The sequence below is a fragment of the Protomyctophum parallelum genome, assembly GCF_964188405.1.
Source record: "Protomyctophum parallelum genome assembly, chromosome: 18".
NCBI lineage: Eukaryota > Metazoa > Chordata > Actinopteri > Myctophiformes > Myctophidae > Protomyctophum > Protomyctophum parallelum.
In genome coordinates this window covers 45,925,824-45,942,269 of record NC_139716.1, presented here as the reverse complement: position 1 = coordinate 45,942,269, position 16,446 = coordinate 45,925,824, and the positions used below count along the sequence as shown (strand labels likewise).

Genomic DNA, 16,446 nt, shown 5'->3' with positions numbered 1-16,446 from the left:
GATAACATTTATATTTTAATAAAACATGTTACACAATTATAACAATAAAGACAAAGATTACATTTATATTTAATAAAACATGTTACACATTTATAACAATATATATATTTTAATAAAACAGTTTTTATATGGATTTAGTGACCACTGTCCCACATACATGTATTTACAACAGGGGTTCTCAAAGTGGGGTCCGGGGACCCCCAGGGGTCATTGAGGGGGTTGCAGGGGGTCCCCTGTGTGTGTGTGTGTGTATGTGTGTGCGTGCGTGCATTTCTGTAGCATAAATGCATGTTTGTGCGCGCACACACACACACACACACACACACACACACACACACACACAGGGACAAATTCATCTCAGGGGCCCTTCAGGGAAATTGGACCGCGCAGCACTAGGTCTGACGCCCTGAAAAGGGCTCCTGGGGCCCTTCATTGGCCATTGATTTAGTTACATTTAGGTCAAAAACATGATAAAAACACGGAAAAACACAAAATGTTGCGCTATGGGGGCCCTGCAAAAATGACCGGCCCAGGGGCCCTCCTGGGGGTTAATCCGTCCCTGCACACACACAGCGCTACATGTAGCTCCTCCTCCTCCTCTGACTCACAGAGACACTGAGGAGCCCACCTCCCAGCAGTAGAACCCAGCATGGAGAGGTCCAGTGAACGTGGACTGGAAGGTGTGCAGGTGTGTGAGTGAGTCAGAGGACACTGTGTAGAAGGACACAGTGCCAGCAGCATGGTCTACATAGACTGCTACTGTGGAGGAGGAGGAGTAGCGGACAGGGAGGACAGTCTTCTCCTTATTGTGCAGTGTACAGTGTACAGTGTAGCGGACATTAACACTACAACAGTACAGAGCCCAGGACTGATCATTGAATCCAAACCCACTGTTATCAACCTGTCCGTGGTATTCTCCGTGTACCACTGCTACACCAACCCCTCCACTACACTGTACCTCATAGTAACAGCGTCCACTCAGTGTCTCTCTGGACATCACCTGACCGGAGGTCTTAAATCTGTGTGGATGAGGAGGATAGTTCTGATCCTCGTCCACCCGGCTCACCTTCCTGTTGTTCTCAGACAGAGAGAGGTTTCTGTGTGCTGTGTTTGGATCCAGAGTGAGTTCACACACATCTGATGAGAAGAACAACATGCAATACAGCACCAGTTTACAATCACACATAATAATAATAATAATAATAATAATAATAATAATTTCACCTCAGTGACCACACATTACTGTAACTATATCCTTTCAATGGTAACAGATGGACTGTAATGCCCATAGGGGACAGCTAGAGGGCGCATTATGCCCGTGACAGACAGCTATATGGTGACCTTATGAGGTGTTGGGTGAAATCAACCCATAGACCGTTAAAACCACCGGATTGAGGTTGGTGAGGGGTCCGTTAAAACCACCGGATTAAGGTTGGTGAGGGGTCCATTAAAACCACCGGATTAAGGTTGGTGAGGGGTCCGTTAAAACCACCGGATTAAGGTTGGTGAGGGCTCCGTTAAAACCACCGGACTAAGGTTGGTGAGGGGTCCGTTAAAACCACTGGTTTAAGATTGGTGAGGGGTCCGTTAAAACGACCGGATTAAGGTTGGTGAGAGGTCCGTTAAAACAACCGGATTAACACATTTAGGCTTGACGTCGACAAAAAATGTCTTCTAAATCCTGACAGTTTTCTGAAAATCCTAAATTTCTATATCAGTGGTGCTTAATATTTCATGTCAAGGACCCCAAACATTATATGTAATTGGCCGCGGACCCCCATTTGAAAATATGTTGTTCTAGGGACCCCTCAGAAGCAAAGATATGAGTTAAAAACGTTCGCTCTGAAAGAATATATATATTCAAAGATTTGTGCCGCATTTTCACGATTTTTCAAAAATAGCAGACCTACAAGCTCGTAGCGCGGCACTCGCGCTATGAGCTTGTGGATCTGCTATTTTTCAAAAGCTAAAGTATAACATAATGCTTAAAACACCAAAAGGGGTTCCCGCCCAAAATGGATTAAGGTTGGTGAGGGGTCCGTTAAAACCACCGGATTAAGGTTGGTGAGGGGTCCGTTAAAACGATCGGATTAAGGTTGGTGAGGGGTCCGTTAAAACGACCGGATTAAGGTTGGTGAGGGGTCCGTTAAAATGATCGGATTAAGGTTGGTGAGGGGTCTGTTGAAACGACTGGATTAAGGTTGGTGAGGGGTCCGTTAAAACGATCGGATTAAGGTTGGTGAGGGGTCCGTTAAAACGTCCGGAATAAGGTTGGTGAGGGGTCCGTTAAAACCACCGGATTAAGGTTGGTGAGGGGTCTGTTAAAACGACCGGATTAAGGTTGGTGAGGGGTCCGTTAAAACCACCTGATTAAGGTTGGTGAGGGGTCCGTTAAACCCACCGGATTAAGGTTGGTGAGGGGTCTGTTAAAACGACCGGATTAAGGTTGGTGAGGGGTCCGTTAAACCCACCGGATTAAGGTTGGTGAGGGGTCCGTTAAAACCACCGGATTAAGGTTGGTGAGGGGTCCGTTAAAACCACCGGATTAAGGTTGGTGAGGGGTCCGTTAAAACGACCGGATTAAGGTTGGTGAGGGGTCCGTTAAAACCACCAGATTAAGGTTGGTGAGGGGTCCGTTAAAACGACAGGATTAAGGTTGGTGAGGGGTCCGTTAAAACCACCGGATTAAGGTTGGTGAGGGGTCTGTTAAAACCACCTGATTAAGGTTGGTGAGGGGTCCGTTAAAACGACTGGATTAAGGTTGGTGAGGGGTCTGTTAAAACCACCGGATTAAGGTTGGTGAGGGGTCCGTTAAAACCACCGGATTAAGGTTGGTGAGGGGTCCGTTAAAACCACCTGATTAAGGTTGGTGAGGGGTCCGTTAAAACCACCGGATTAAGGTTGGTGAGGGGTCCGTTAAAACCACCGGATTAAGGTTGGTGAGGGGTCCGTTAAAACCACCGGATTAAGGTTGGTGAGGGGTCCGTTAAAACCACCTGATTAAGGTTGGTGAGGGGTCCGTTAAAACGACTGGATTAAGGTTGGTGAGGGGTCCGTTAAAACCACTGGATTAAGGTTGGTGAGGGGTCTGTTAAAACGACTGGATTAAGGTTGGTGAGGGGTCCGTTAAAACCACCGGATTAAGGTTGGTGAGGGGTCTGTTAAAACCACCGGATTAAGGTTGGTGAGGGGTCCGTTAAACCCACCGGATTAAGGTTGGTGAGGGGTCCGTTAAAACGACAGGATTAAGGTTGGTGAGGGGTCCGTTTAAATGACTGGATTAAGGTTGGTGAGGGGTCCGTTAAACCCACCGGATTAAGGTTGGTGAGGGGTCCGTTAAAACCACCGGATTAAGGTTGGTGAGGGGTCCGTTAAAACGACTGGATGAACCCATTTAGACTTGACGTCGACAAAAAATGTCTTCTAAATCCTGACAGTTTTCTGAAATTCCTAAGTTTCTATATCAGTGGTGCTCAATATTTCATGTCAAGGACCCCAAACATTATATGTAATTGGCCGCGGACCCCCATTTGAAAATATGTTGTCCTAGGGACCCCTCAGAAGCAAAGATATGAGTTAAAAATGTTTGCTCTGAAGGAATATATATTCAAATATTTGAACGATTAAAAAAAAATAGCAGACCTACAAGGTCGTAGCACGCCACTCGGTGGCGCGCTATGAGCTTGTGGATCTGCTATTTTTAAAAAGCTAAAGTATAACATAATGCTTAAAACACCAAAAGGGGTTCCCGCCCAAAATGGGTTAAGCTTGGCGAGGGGTCCGTTAAAACGACCGGATTAAGGTTGGTGAGGGGTCCGTTAAAACGAACGGATTAAGGTTGGTGAGGGGTCCGTTAAAACGAACGGATTAAGGTTGGTGAGGGGTCCGTTAAAACGACCGGATTAATGTTGGTGAGGTGTCCGTTAAAACGACCGGATTAAGGTTGGTGATAGGGCTGTCAGAACGAATTTCATAATATGAAAGAAATTCGAATATTAAAAAATATATATATATTCGAAAGCTAAAATTGCCATTCGAATGGAGCTTTTATCATTTATTATCCCTGTTCATTCTGTTGGCAAGATTTAAAAATAATAAAGCCCCGACTGCCTGCAGAGTTTATTTCTCCTGCCTTCTGTGTGATTTATCCACTATACATCCTGCGTCTACTACATCCTGTAGTTCACTTAAGAAATAAAAGTATTGTTACAAGTAGCTTTTATTTTGAAGAGGAATAGGAAGTTGTTTCAGGTTGTAGCCAGCTACCATGACAGTCTACCGGTGCGGGTGGTAGTGGAATAATAATAACAACATGCTTTTAGCCAAAGTTCATAAAATCCGCATGCGTCTATGACTTAAACAATGTAGGCTAAACACTTTGGAATTACGTTAAACATGGTATATCCTCCGTGGCGGCGTCATTAGGTGAGTGAGTACTAGTTAATTCATTGTTAAGTTTCATAGTGTCATTCATCATCAACAGGCTGTTGTTTGATGCCCCCGAAAATGAACAGGTTACAGCCTACAGGATTCTCATTCTGTCACTGCCTGCAAGGATGGCCGCCGTGCCATTTCTTATAAATTATCTAATTCATATGTGGGTCGTCGTGGGTCCACTCCACGTGGAGTTGTTATTGTTCATGTGCCACGGTGCGCGCCGTGGAGAAGGCATCAGAGCGCAGCGCAACAGCCTAGTAATAGTATGGCATATTATTGTCTGTCCAGTCCTACGTGTATAGGCTGGCGATTGTGGCGACTTTAATTTGGTTAATAGGCTAAAGAGAGAGCTGTAAAGGGGATATTGTCTATGGTCAGTTCATGGTGTGTATCATTCTCGTTTTTAACCGGGCCGTGGCCCGTGATAGTGCGTCGCAATGACGGTAGGCAGTAGCCTAATAATACAATGTAACCAACTTGCGCAACAGCGCAAGCATTAAAAAATGGGTTGTTATTCTGTGTATTATTATAGGCTAAATATGAGCTAAAATAAACAATGTAAATATTCGAATATTTTCGAAAATTACAAATACGAAGCAATGAAATTCAAATTGGATTATAGAGGTGAACTGACATCCCTAGTTGGTGAGGGGTCCGTTAAAACGATCGGATTAAGGTTGGTTAGGGGTCCGTTAAAACGACTGGATTAAGGTTGGTGAGGGGTCCGTTAAAACGATCGGATTAAGGTTGGTGAGGGGTCCGTTAAAACGACCGGATTAAGGTTGGTGAGGGGTCCGTTAAAACGATCGGATTAAGGTTGGTTAGGGGTCCGTTAAAACGACTGGATTAAGGTTGGTGAGGGGTCCGTTAAAACGACCGGATTAAGGTTGGTGAGGGGTCCGTTAAAACGACCGGATTAAGGTTGGTGAGGGGTCCGTTAAAACGACCGGATTAAGGTTGGTGAGGGGTCCGTTAAAACGACTGGATTAAGGTTGGTGAGGGGTCCGTTAAAACGACCGGATTAAGGTTGGTGAGGGGTCCGTTAAAACGATTGGATTAAGGTTGGTGAGGGGTCCGTTAAAACGACCAGATTAAAGTTGGTGAGGGGTCCGTTAAAACGACCGGATTAAGGTTGGTGAGGGGTCCGTTAAAACCACCGGAATAAGGTTGGTGAGGGGTCCGTTAAAACGACCGGATTAAGGTTCGTGAGGGGTCCGTTAAAACGACTGGTCTAAGGTTGGTGAGGGGTCCGTTAAAACGACCGGATTAAGGTTGGTGAGGGGTCCGTTAAAACGACAGGATTAAGGTTGGTGAGCGGTCCGTTAAAATGACAGGATTAAGGTTGGTGAGGGGTCCGTTAAAACGACTGGATTAAGGTTGGTGAGCGGTCCGTTAAAATGATCGGATTAAGGTTGGTGAGGGGTCCGTTAAAACGACTGGATTAAGGTTGGTGAGGGGGCCGTTAAAACGACTGGATTAAGGTTGGTGAGGGGTGCATTAAAACGACTGGATTAAGTTTGGTGAGGGGTCCGTTAAAATGACCGGATTAAGGTTGGTGAGGGGTCCGTTAAAACGACTGGATTAAGGTTGGTGAGGGGTCCGTTAATACGACTGAATTAAGGTTGGTGAGGGGTCCGTTAAAACGACCGGATTAAGGTTGGTGAGGGGTCCGTTAAAACGACAGGATTAAGGTTGGTGAGCGGTCCGTTAAAATGACAGGATTAAGGTTGGTGAGGGGTCCGTTAAAACGACTGGATTAAGGTTGGTGAGCGGTCCGTTAAAATGATCGGATTAAGGTTGGTGAGGGGTCCGTTAAAACGACTGGATTAAGGTTGGTGAGGGGGCCGTTAAAACGACTGGATTAAGGTTGGTGAGGGGTGCATTAAAACTACTGGATTAAGTTTGGTGAGGGGTCCGTTAAAATGACCGGATTAAGGTTGGTGAGGGGTCCGTTAAAACGACTGGATTAAGGTTGGTGAGGGGTCCGTTAATACGACTGGATTAAGGTTGGTGAGGGGTCCGTTAATACGACTGGATTAAGGTTGGTGAGGGGTCCGTTAATACGACCGGATTTAGGGGTCCGTTTGTGGCTTTGTGTGGCCTGATGTGATGCTTTGACTGAATGAATAAAACAGAATATAAACTTACATTTCTTCACTCCTGGTGTCAGCCTGTTCTCTCCACCGTGGTCCACACTGGAGTTGGAGGAGAGACAAAGTCAGACCTGAATATTCTCTATGATAATATATATAATATATATATAATATAATGATGTATTCATAGCCTATTGATTACCTAGTTATTGATGTATTCATAGCCCATTGATTACCTAGTTATTGATGTATTCATAGCCTATTGATTACCTAGTTATTGATTTTATATCAGAGGTGAGCTGGCAGAACAGAGGTTGTGTTGGTCTTTGTCTCTCTCACAGCCTCCTGCTGTCAGAGTTGAACTGACTAACTGTCTCTCTCACAGCCTCCTGCTGTCAGAGTTGAACTGACTGTCTCTCTCTCACAGCCTCCTGCTGTCAGAGTTGAACTGACTAACTGTCTCTCTCACAGCCTCCTGCTGCCAGAGTTGAACTGATTAACTGTCTCTCTCACAGCCTCCTGCTGTCAGAGTTGAACTGACTAACTGTCTCTCTCACAGCCTCCTGCTGTCAGAGTTGAACTGACTAACTGTCGCTCTCACAGCCTCCTGCTGTCAGAGTTGAACTGACTAACTTATTTCTATCTGATGTCTGGTGTTTACACGTGGTCTGAGTAGACACTGCATGCACACCCACACACACACAGTCTCTCTCACACCTCAGAGCGTCCAGTCTGTAGCTTGGATCCTTCACAGCAGCAGAGAGCATCGCTTCGCCTGATTCTCCTGGATGATTGAAGGTCAAGTCCAACTCTCTCAAATGGGAAGGGTTGGAGCGCAGAGCTGAGGTCAGAGAAGAACAGCCTTTCTCTGTGACCAGACATCCTGACAAACTACACACACACACACACACACACACACACACACACACACACACACACACACACACACACACACACACACACACACACACACACACACACACACACACACACACACACACACACACACACACACACACACACACACAGAGAGAGATAGAGTTTCACAATGTTATATTTTGTCCCATTGATTTTAAAAACTTTTGTTTTATTTTAACACAGTTGAACCCAGTTTCAGGCATACTGACTTGAGAGTCTCCAACATGCAGTGTGGGCTCCCCAGTCCCTCAGCCAGGAGGCTGACTCCAGAGTCCTGAAGGTCATTATTGCTCAGGTCAACTTCTCTCAGGCTAGAGCTGGAGCTGAGAGCTGACGATAACTCCTGACAGCATCTCTCCGAGAGGTTGCAGCCACTCAGCCTGCAGAAACAATAGTGGTAAAAAATGTAGTCATTAGATTTCAGGAAAATAAAGATCATATAATAAAATAAATAGCACGCACACGCGCACGCACACACACTCACACACAGAGTTTCACAATGTTATATTTTGTCCCATTGATTTTAAAAACCTTTGTTTTATTTTAACACAGTTGAACCCAGTTTCAGGCATACTGACTTGAGAGTCTCCAACATGCAGTGTGGGCTCCCCAGTCCCTCAGCCAGGAGGCTGACTCCAGAGTCCTGAAGGTCATTATTGCTCAGGTCAACTTTTCTCAGGCTAGAGCTGGAGCTGAGAGCTGACGATAACTCCTGACAGCATCTCTCTGACAGGTTACAGCCACTCAGCCTGAAGAAACAACAGTGGTAAAGCATTTAGTCATTAGACTTCCGGAAAATAAAGATCATATAATCAAAATAAATAGCATGCACGCAAACACGCACGCACTCACACACACACACACACACACACACACACACACACACATAGAGAGAGTTTCACAATGTTATATTTTGTCCCATTGATTTTAAAAACGTTTGTTTAATTTTAACACAGTTGAACCCAGTTTCAGGCATACTGACTTGAGAGTCTCCAACATGCAGTGTGGGCTCCCCAGTCCCTCAGCCAGGAGGCTGACTCCAGAGTCCTGAAGGTCATTATTGCTCAGGTCAACTTTTCTCAGGCTAGAGCTGGAGCTGAGAGCTGACGATAACTCCTGACAGCATCTCTCCGACAGGTTGCAGCCACTCAGCCTGAAGAAACAACAGTGGTAAAGCATTTAGTCATTAGACTTCTGGAAAATAAAGATCATATAATAAAAATAAATAGCATGCACGCAAACACGCACGCACTCACACACACACACACACACACACACACACATAGAGAGTTTCACAATGTTATATTTTGTCCCATTGATTTTAAAAACGTTTGTTTTATTTTAACACAGTTGAACCCAGTTTCAGGCATACTGACTTGAGAGTCTCCAACATGCAGTGTGGACTCCCCAGTCCCTCAGCCAGGAGGCTGACTCCAGAGTCCTGAAGGTCATTATTGCTCAGGTCAACTTCTCTCAGGCTAGAGCTGGAGCTGAGAGCTGACGATAACTCCTGACAGCATCTCTCCGACAGGTTGCAGCCACTCAGCCTGAAGAAACAACAGTGGTAAAGCATTTAGTCATTAGACTTCTGGAAAATAAAGATCATATAATAAAAATAAATAGCATGCACGCAAACACGCACGCACTCACACACACACACACACACACACACACATAGAGAGTTTCACAATGTTATATTTTGTCCCATTGATTTTAAAAACGTTTGTTTTATTTTAACACAGTTGAACCCAGTTTCAGGCATACTGACTTGAGAGTCTCCAACATGCAGTGTGGACTCCCCAGTCCCTCAGCCAGGAGGCTGACTCCAGAGTCCTGAAGGACATTATTGCTCAGGTCAACTTCTCTCAGGCTAGAGCTGGAGCTGAGAGCTGACGATAACTCCTGACAGCATCTCTCCGACAGGTTGCAGCCACTCAGCCTGAAGAAACAACAGTGGTAAAGCATTTAGTCATTAGACTTCTGGAAAATAAAGATCATATAATAAAAATAAATAGCATGCACGCAAACACGCACGCACTCACACACACACACACACACACATAGAGAGTTTCACAATGTTATATTTTGTCCCATTGATTTTAAAAACGTTTGTTTTATTTTAACACAGTTGAACCCAGTTTCAGGCATACTGACTTGAGAGTCTCCAACATGCAGTGTGGGCTCCCCAGTCCCTCAGCCAGGAGGCTGACTCCAGAGTCCTGAAGGACATTATTGCTCAGGTCAACTTCTCTCAGGCTAGAGCTGGAGCTGAGAGCTGACGATAACTCCTGACAGCATCTCTCCGACAGGTTGCAGCCACTCAGCCTGAAGAAACAATAGTGGTGCATGTATTAGATTTGATGTTAAATAAAGATCAAATAATATTTGAAATGTATCCAGTTATCAGTGAACCTACAGAGCTTTCTTGGAGGCTTTGAGCACGGGCAGCAACCCCAGAAGAGCCTCCTCTGAAGCAGAGTATTTCTTCAGGTCAAACACGTCCAGCTCCTTTCCTGAAGATAGCAACACGAAGACCATAGCTGACCACTGAGCAGGAGAGATCTTGTCTGTGGAGAGACGTCCTGACGTCAGGTACCGTTGGATGTCCTCCTCCAGAGAATGATCATTCAGCTCATTCAGACAGTGGAACAGATTGATGCTTCTCTCTGGAGATGGATTCTTTTTGATCTTCTCCTTGATGTATTTGATGGTTTTATGATTGGTCTGGAAGCTTTTCCCTTTTTGTATGAGCTTTTGTACGAACTTCTGATTGGTGTCCAAAGAGAGGCCCATCAGGAAACGCAGGAACAAGTCCAGGTGTCCATTTGGACTCCTTAAGGCCTCGTCTACAGCACTTTGGTAGAGGTGATGAATCTTGGATTTGAAAACCTTTCCAAATAACCTCTTGGAGGTTGAGAGTAGGTTGTCACCAGTGTTGATGAAAGTGATGAAGACATGGAGGGCAGCCAGAAACTCCTGAACACTCAGATGGACAAAGGAGAACATCTTGTCCCTTGTTCCGCGAACCTCTCCAAACAGTTCTGCGTACACTGCTGCGTCGCTGATATCAATGCCAGACGCTGTCAGGTGTTCTTCCTCGAAGATCAGGTCGCCTTTCATCAGCCCTTCAAAAGCCAGTTTCGCCAGAGAGAGAATGACATCATACTGTTTCCTGTCAGGATACTTGGCATTCTTAAGTAAGGACTGAATCTCAATGAAGTGGGAGTACATGGCGCCCTGGCTCTTTGGCAGCTCTCCTTTCTTCCTCACAATTTTTTCCATAACGTTAGAAGTGATCCAACAGAAGGCCGGGAGGTGACACATGATGTGAACGCTTTGGGACTTCTCGATGTGACAGTAGATTTGAATGGCCAGCTGCTCATCATCAGGGAACCTCTTGAAGAAGTACTCCTTCTTCTGAGGGTCTCTGAACCCTCTCACCTCTGTCACCCTGTCAACAGAAGGGATCTGGCCGGCGGCTGCAGGTCGTGAGGTTATCCAGAATTTGGCTTTTGGAAGCAAGTTCCCCCTGATGAGGTTTATCAGGAGAACGTGCACTGTGTTTGGCTTCATCGGATCAGTCCATGTCACAGTGTTCAGGAAATCTAAAGGTGGCCTCGATTCATCAAGCCCATCCAGGATGAACAGAATGTTGCACTGTAGGAAGGTGCAGATATTTATCTTCTTGGTTTCACTGAAGAAGTGATGAAGAAGTCCCTCCATGCTGTACTTGTTCTCCTTGTTCTCCTTCATCTCCAAATTCAACTCTCGGAAAGTGAATGGAAACACAAAGTCGATATGCTGGTTGGCTTTGCCTTCTGCCCAGTTCTGAGTGAACTTCTGAACTTGTACTGATTTACCAATGCCGGCCCCTCCCTTCATCATCACTGTTTTGATGGGATCACTTTGTCCAGGTGAAGGTTCCACTATGTCGTCCATGTTGATTGGAGTTTCTGGTCCAGGTGTTTGGCTGTATGCCAATTCAATCTGCTTGATCTCATGTTCTTGATTGACCTGTCCACTGCCTCCCACTGTGTTGTAGACCTCTGTGAACATGTCACTCACAAGTGGGTTTGTTTCATCTTTTGAGCTCCAGTGATTCAAACGCTGATTCTTCTGCCTCAGATTAGACTTGAGCTCTTGTTTACACAGATCAAGAGTTTCTAAATGACCAAAGACAAGATGACATCATTAAGTATGTGTTACAGAATGACATCATTATAGATGAAGGTGGGGAAGGTGTACTGCTGTACTTGGAGATAAAAAGGTAGAGAACCTGATCCAAGTTTCTCTACTCACCCTTGCTAGCCGAGTCTTGTGATGGAAGTTCAGGTCCTGAATAAGGAGGAGGATAATGAAGTGAAACGTTAGTTTGTCTATTGTCATTATACGTTAGCATGTATTGATGCTCTATTGTCATTATCTAAGTAACAACATTCATGCAATTAGTCTATTGTCATTATCATTATAGTAGAATGGCATTTATATAATTGCCACTAGAACTCTACAGTGTACCTTGCTGTGTAGTAGTACAGTAGTCTATTTTACAGTGTACCTTGCTGTGTAGTAGTACAGTAGTATATTTTACAGTGTACCTGGCTGTGTAGTAATACAGTAGTATATTTTACAGTGTACCTGGCTGTGTAGTAATACAGTAGTATATTTTATAGTGTACCTGGCTGTGTAGCAGTGGTGACAGTGATGTTGACTGAACCACTGATGTTACATCCAGATAAAACAGGAGAAACCACTGCACTTCCACCATGTGCTTCATTAATGGCTCCAGCAGGGGGCACTGGAGAAGCTGCACAATAGAAAGAAACATATTAGTGTTACACTCAGAGAGAGAGAGAGAGAGAGAGAGAGAGAGAGAGAGAGAGAGAGAGAGAGAGAGAGAGAGAGAGAGAGATTATAATATTACATGAGTATTGCACATTTTAAATGCATAACATGTTTAAAACAATTTGTTGCCTGCCAACAATATGATGATGACACCTTAACTCATTTACTGCTGGAGTAAATACAGAAATAATCTGTTACTGTTTAACTAATTTACAAAAGTCTCCGTCCAGATTGTTTCATGACTCACCCTCGTTAGCCTTGTTAGTCGAGTCTTGTGATGGAAGATCAGCTCCTGCATAAGGAGAGGAGGATGAAGTGTGAGTGGACATGGTAAATGCATAAGGAGGATAAATGCATAAGGAGAGGAGGATGAAGTGTGAGTGGACATGGTAAATGGTAACTGCTGTATTTATATAGCGCCTTTATGATGGTGGAGGAAACCATGCAAGGCACCAACCTGCACATTGGGAGCAAGTAGCCCTTCGCTAAACCCAAAAGCGGTTGTCCAATTAAATAAATGAATGAATGAATGAATGAATGATCTTACCAAGGTCCACCAGCAGGCGGGGTTGGTGTTCCATGAGGGCATCATAAAATGCTGCCCGGGCGTCGGTTCCTCCTGGAACTACTGTTGATGTGTACAGAGTCCTCATTTTTTCCATGGTTGTCTTCTCGGCATGAATCTCGCTGTAGCTCTCAGGGTGGACCCAGCTGTCTCCTAGACTGTCTACTACAGCCATGACTGCGGTCACCCTTTGGGTCAACTGTGCCCTGTGCTGCATCACAAACTGTGCTGTTTGCAAGAGAGAAAAAGAGTGGATGGAATTAGAGAATCCTATGAATGAAAAACAAAGCTCTCTGCATCTCCATTATGCCATACAAAGTAATGTAACATCTTGTACAACCCTACTGTACAGCCCTGGTAAACAGAACTACTGTACAGCCTGTACTACTGTACAGTACTACTGTACAGCCCTGGTAAACAGAACTACTGTACAGCCTGTACTACTGTACAGTACTACTGTACAGCCCTGGTAAACAGAACTACTGTACAGCCCTGGTAAACAGAACAACCCTACTGTACAGCCCTGGTAAACAGAACTACTGTACAGCCTGTACTACTGTACAGTACTACTGTACAGCCCTGGTAAACAGAAGAACCCTACTGTACAGCCCTGGTAAACAGAAGAACCCTACTGTACAGCCCTGGTAAACAGAAGAACCCTACTGTACAGCCCTGGTAAACAGAAGAACCCTACTGTACAGCCCTGGTAAACAGAAGGTAGCACCAGCTACCAACCTACTCACCGGTCACCTCGGACACTGAGATAAAACACTCACCTTTTCTGGATTTTTCTGCATCCATTGCTTCAGAAGTCAAGTCGTCATCAGCATCCTGTTGGATACAGTCATGTTATTTCAATCATAACAATACAGAGTGATGATCGTAATATGGTAATAAATATCTGTATCAGTCAATGTGGAAACAATTAGTAGGATAATATATATTTCCATTCCGTCTAACTCTACTACATATATGGTCTAACTCTACTGCAAAGCACGGGGAGAACATCACATCTAATTCATTGTGTTGCCATAAAGACTAATCCCACCGAGACGAACGTTTAATAAGACTTGGGATAAATGAATGATTGATTGAATAATTAATGAACAGATTGGAGAATTACAGTATACATTTCAAGCACAACTCAATACAAAACTGTTAACTGTGGTCGACGATCATAAAGCATTACACTGGTTTACAATGGGGTCCACCATGTTCAATTCGTCATAACATTTAGAGACGCACAAATAAACTGTGTAAAGCTGTGAGTGCATTAGTAACCAACAGTACCGTGGTCTGTGGACCTGATGCTGATGGGTCCATTGTGGGTTTGATTGATGCCTCGGAGTGGAGCGACAGCAGCTAGCACTGAAGAACCTGGATGCAGTGTTGGGAAAGGTCTTTATTTAAGAACCTGGATGCAGTGTTGGGAAAGGTCTATATTTAAGAACCTGGATGCAGTGTTGGGAAAGGTCTTTATTTAAGAACCTGGATGCAGTGTTGGGAAAGGTCTTTATTTAAGAACCTGGATGCAGTGTTGGGAAAGGTCTTTATTTAAGAACCTGGATGCAGTGTTGGGAAAGGTCTTTATTTAAGAACCTGGATGCAGTGTTGGGAAAGGTCTTTATTTAAGAACCTGGATGCAGTGTTGGGAAAGGTCTTTATTTAAGAACCTGGATGCAGTGTACCGGCCCTGTAACAATATGATTGTTAGTTGGCTATACGTGTTTCCGCACGGACATGTTAGAGTGTAACACCAGAGCAGCTACGTTATGTGTAAAGTGAATAAAGTGTACGCAGCTTCAATGCTTTAATCGTCCGTTCTTGAAGTAAGAGAGCCAAGAATGAAACAGGCCTGCCCCACCCCTGGGCGCGATCCTGGGGTCTGGATGTTCTAGGGACCCCCCGGGGACCCCCCGGGGACCCCTGCACGGTTACTCTGTCATTTCATTTTGTGCTGCCGGTGTTGGAGATGTGCGTTCTGGTTCGGAACCCCCGGCGTGCATCGCCACATTACGCGGAAAACTAGAGCAGCGCACGCGGCTGCAAAACGTTCAAGAGACCGTATCTATAGACTAGAGACGTAGAGAGACCGTATCTATAGGCTAGAGACGTAGAGAGACCGTATCTATAGGCTAGAGACGTAGAGAGACCGTATCTATAGACTAGAGACGTAGAGAGACCGTATCTATAGGCTAGAGACGTAGAGAGACCGTATCTATAGGCTAGAGACGTAGGGAGACCGTATCTATAGGCTAGAGACGTAGAGAGACCGTATCTATAGGCTAGAGACGTAGAGAGACCGTATCTATAGGCTAGAGACGTAGAGAGACCGTATCTATAGGCTAGAGACGTAGAGAGACCGTATCTATAGGCTAGAGACGTAGAGAGACCGTATCTATAGGCTAGAGACGTAGAGAGACCGTATCTATAGGCTAGAGACGTAGAGAGACCGTATCTATAGGCTAGAGACGTAGAGAGACCGTATCTATAGGCTAGAGACGTAGAGAGACCGTATCTATAGGCTAGAGACGTAGAGAGACCGTATCTATAGGCTAGAGACGTAGAGAGACCGTATCTATAGGCTAGAGACGTAGAGAGACCGTATCTATAGGCTAGAGACGTAGAGAGACCGTATCTATAGGCTAGAGACATTGGTCCTAATTCATTAAAAATGAAATACGCCACCGTTACACTGTGGCGGAAACAGATATCGTATTTATCCGTCCGATCAAGCTACGTTGAGATGACGTGTTATTCAGAGAGTGGTGTGTACCACAGGTACGCAGGCGTATCGCAGGTGTATGTCATACTGAAAGCAGCGGGTGTAAAGTGATCGGAAAAGCACCCGACAACCTCATCTGCATAGATCCACGCCCCATATCGCACCATAAAAGGCTTCAAGCATGACTCAGCAGACAGCAGTTTGAGATCCGTCTGTCAAAAATGATTGCTGGAAAGAAATCACAGCCGCGGTCACTGCTATGAATATAGCCCGCACTCTATTCATTTAATAATTCTACACATGTAGGACCAGGACAGTTAGGGCTTTTATGTTATGTCGTTTTTGCACCATTGTATATTACCACTGTAGGCTACTATATATGTACAAACTGACATCAATCCATCAAAGCACACCAAAGGAAATAAAAAGATTTCCAAGCTTACAACGGTGCGTGCTCCGCTGAAGCAATATAATTATAATTTATTTAATTAAGTTTGGGACCAAGGCGGGTGCTCACTCACACCTTTGCAGAGGTAAAACATATCCGATATTTAAAATATCGGATATATCATGTCAATGCAAAAGTCGTCTTTTGAGAGAGAGAGCTATAGAGAGAGAGAGGGAGGGGGGCATGGGCCCTCGACACTGTTTGCGCGATAAAGAACAGTAGCCTATACATTCATAAGTGAATAATTATAGGCCTATACCTCGTAGGCCTGGGCTGGGTTCCTCTTGTCTGAAGAAATTATAATCCAGTGAGTTTATCCAATGAGTTAAACTATTCTGTGTGTGGCATCCATGCATGTGATCAATATCAATATACATTATTATAAAGTCTGTCCGTCATGTTTGTGAACAAGCGTGAG

General features: G+C 44.8%; 1 protein-coding gene across 1 annotated transcript; it reads right to left on the bottom strand.

The window, feature by feature from the left end:
• Nucleotides 1-604: 604 nt before the first annotated feature.
• Nucleotides 605-14,178, bottom strand: LOC310875639 (NACHT, LRR and PYD domains-containing protein 12-like; the record flags this gene model as incomplete). Its single annotated transcript, XM_083788927.1, has 14 exons — nucleotides 605-1,137; nucleotides 6,586-6,632; nucleotides 7,248-7,421; nucleotides 7,658-7,828; nucleotides 8,027-8,197; nucleotides 8,431-8,601; nucleotides 8,825-8,995; nucleotides 9,217-9,387; nucleotides 9,603-9,773; nucleotides 9,865-11,611; nucleotides 12,538-12,582; nucleotides 12,838-13,083; nucleotides 13,632-13,686; nucleotides 14,146-14,178. 14 exons carry the CDS (start codon nucleotides 14,176-14,178, stop codon nucleotides 605-607), a joined length of 3,906 nt encoding a protein of 1,301 aa, XP_083645053.1.
• Nucleotides 14,179-16,446: the final 2,268 nt, after the last annotated feature.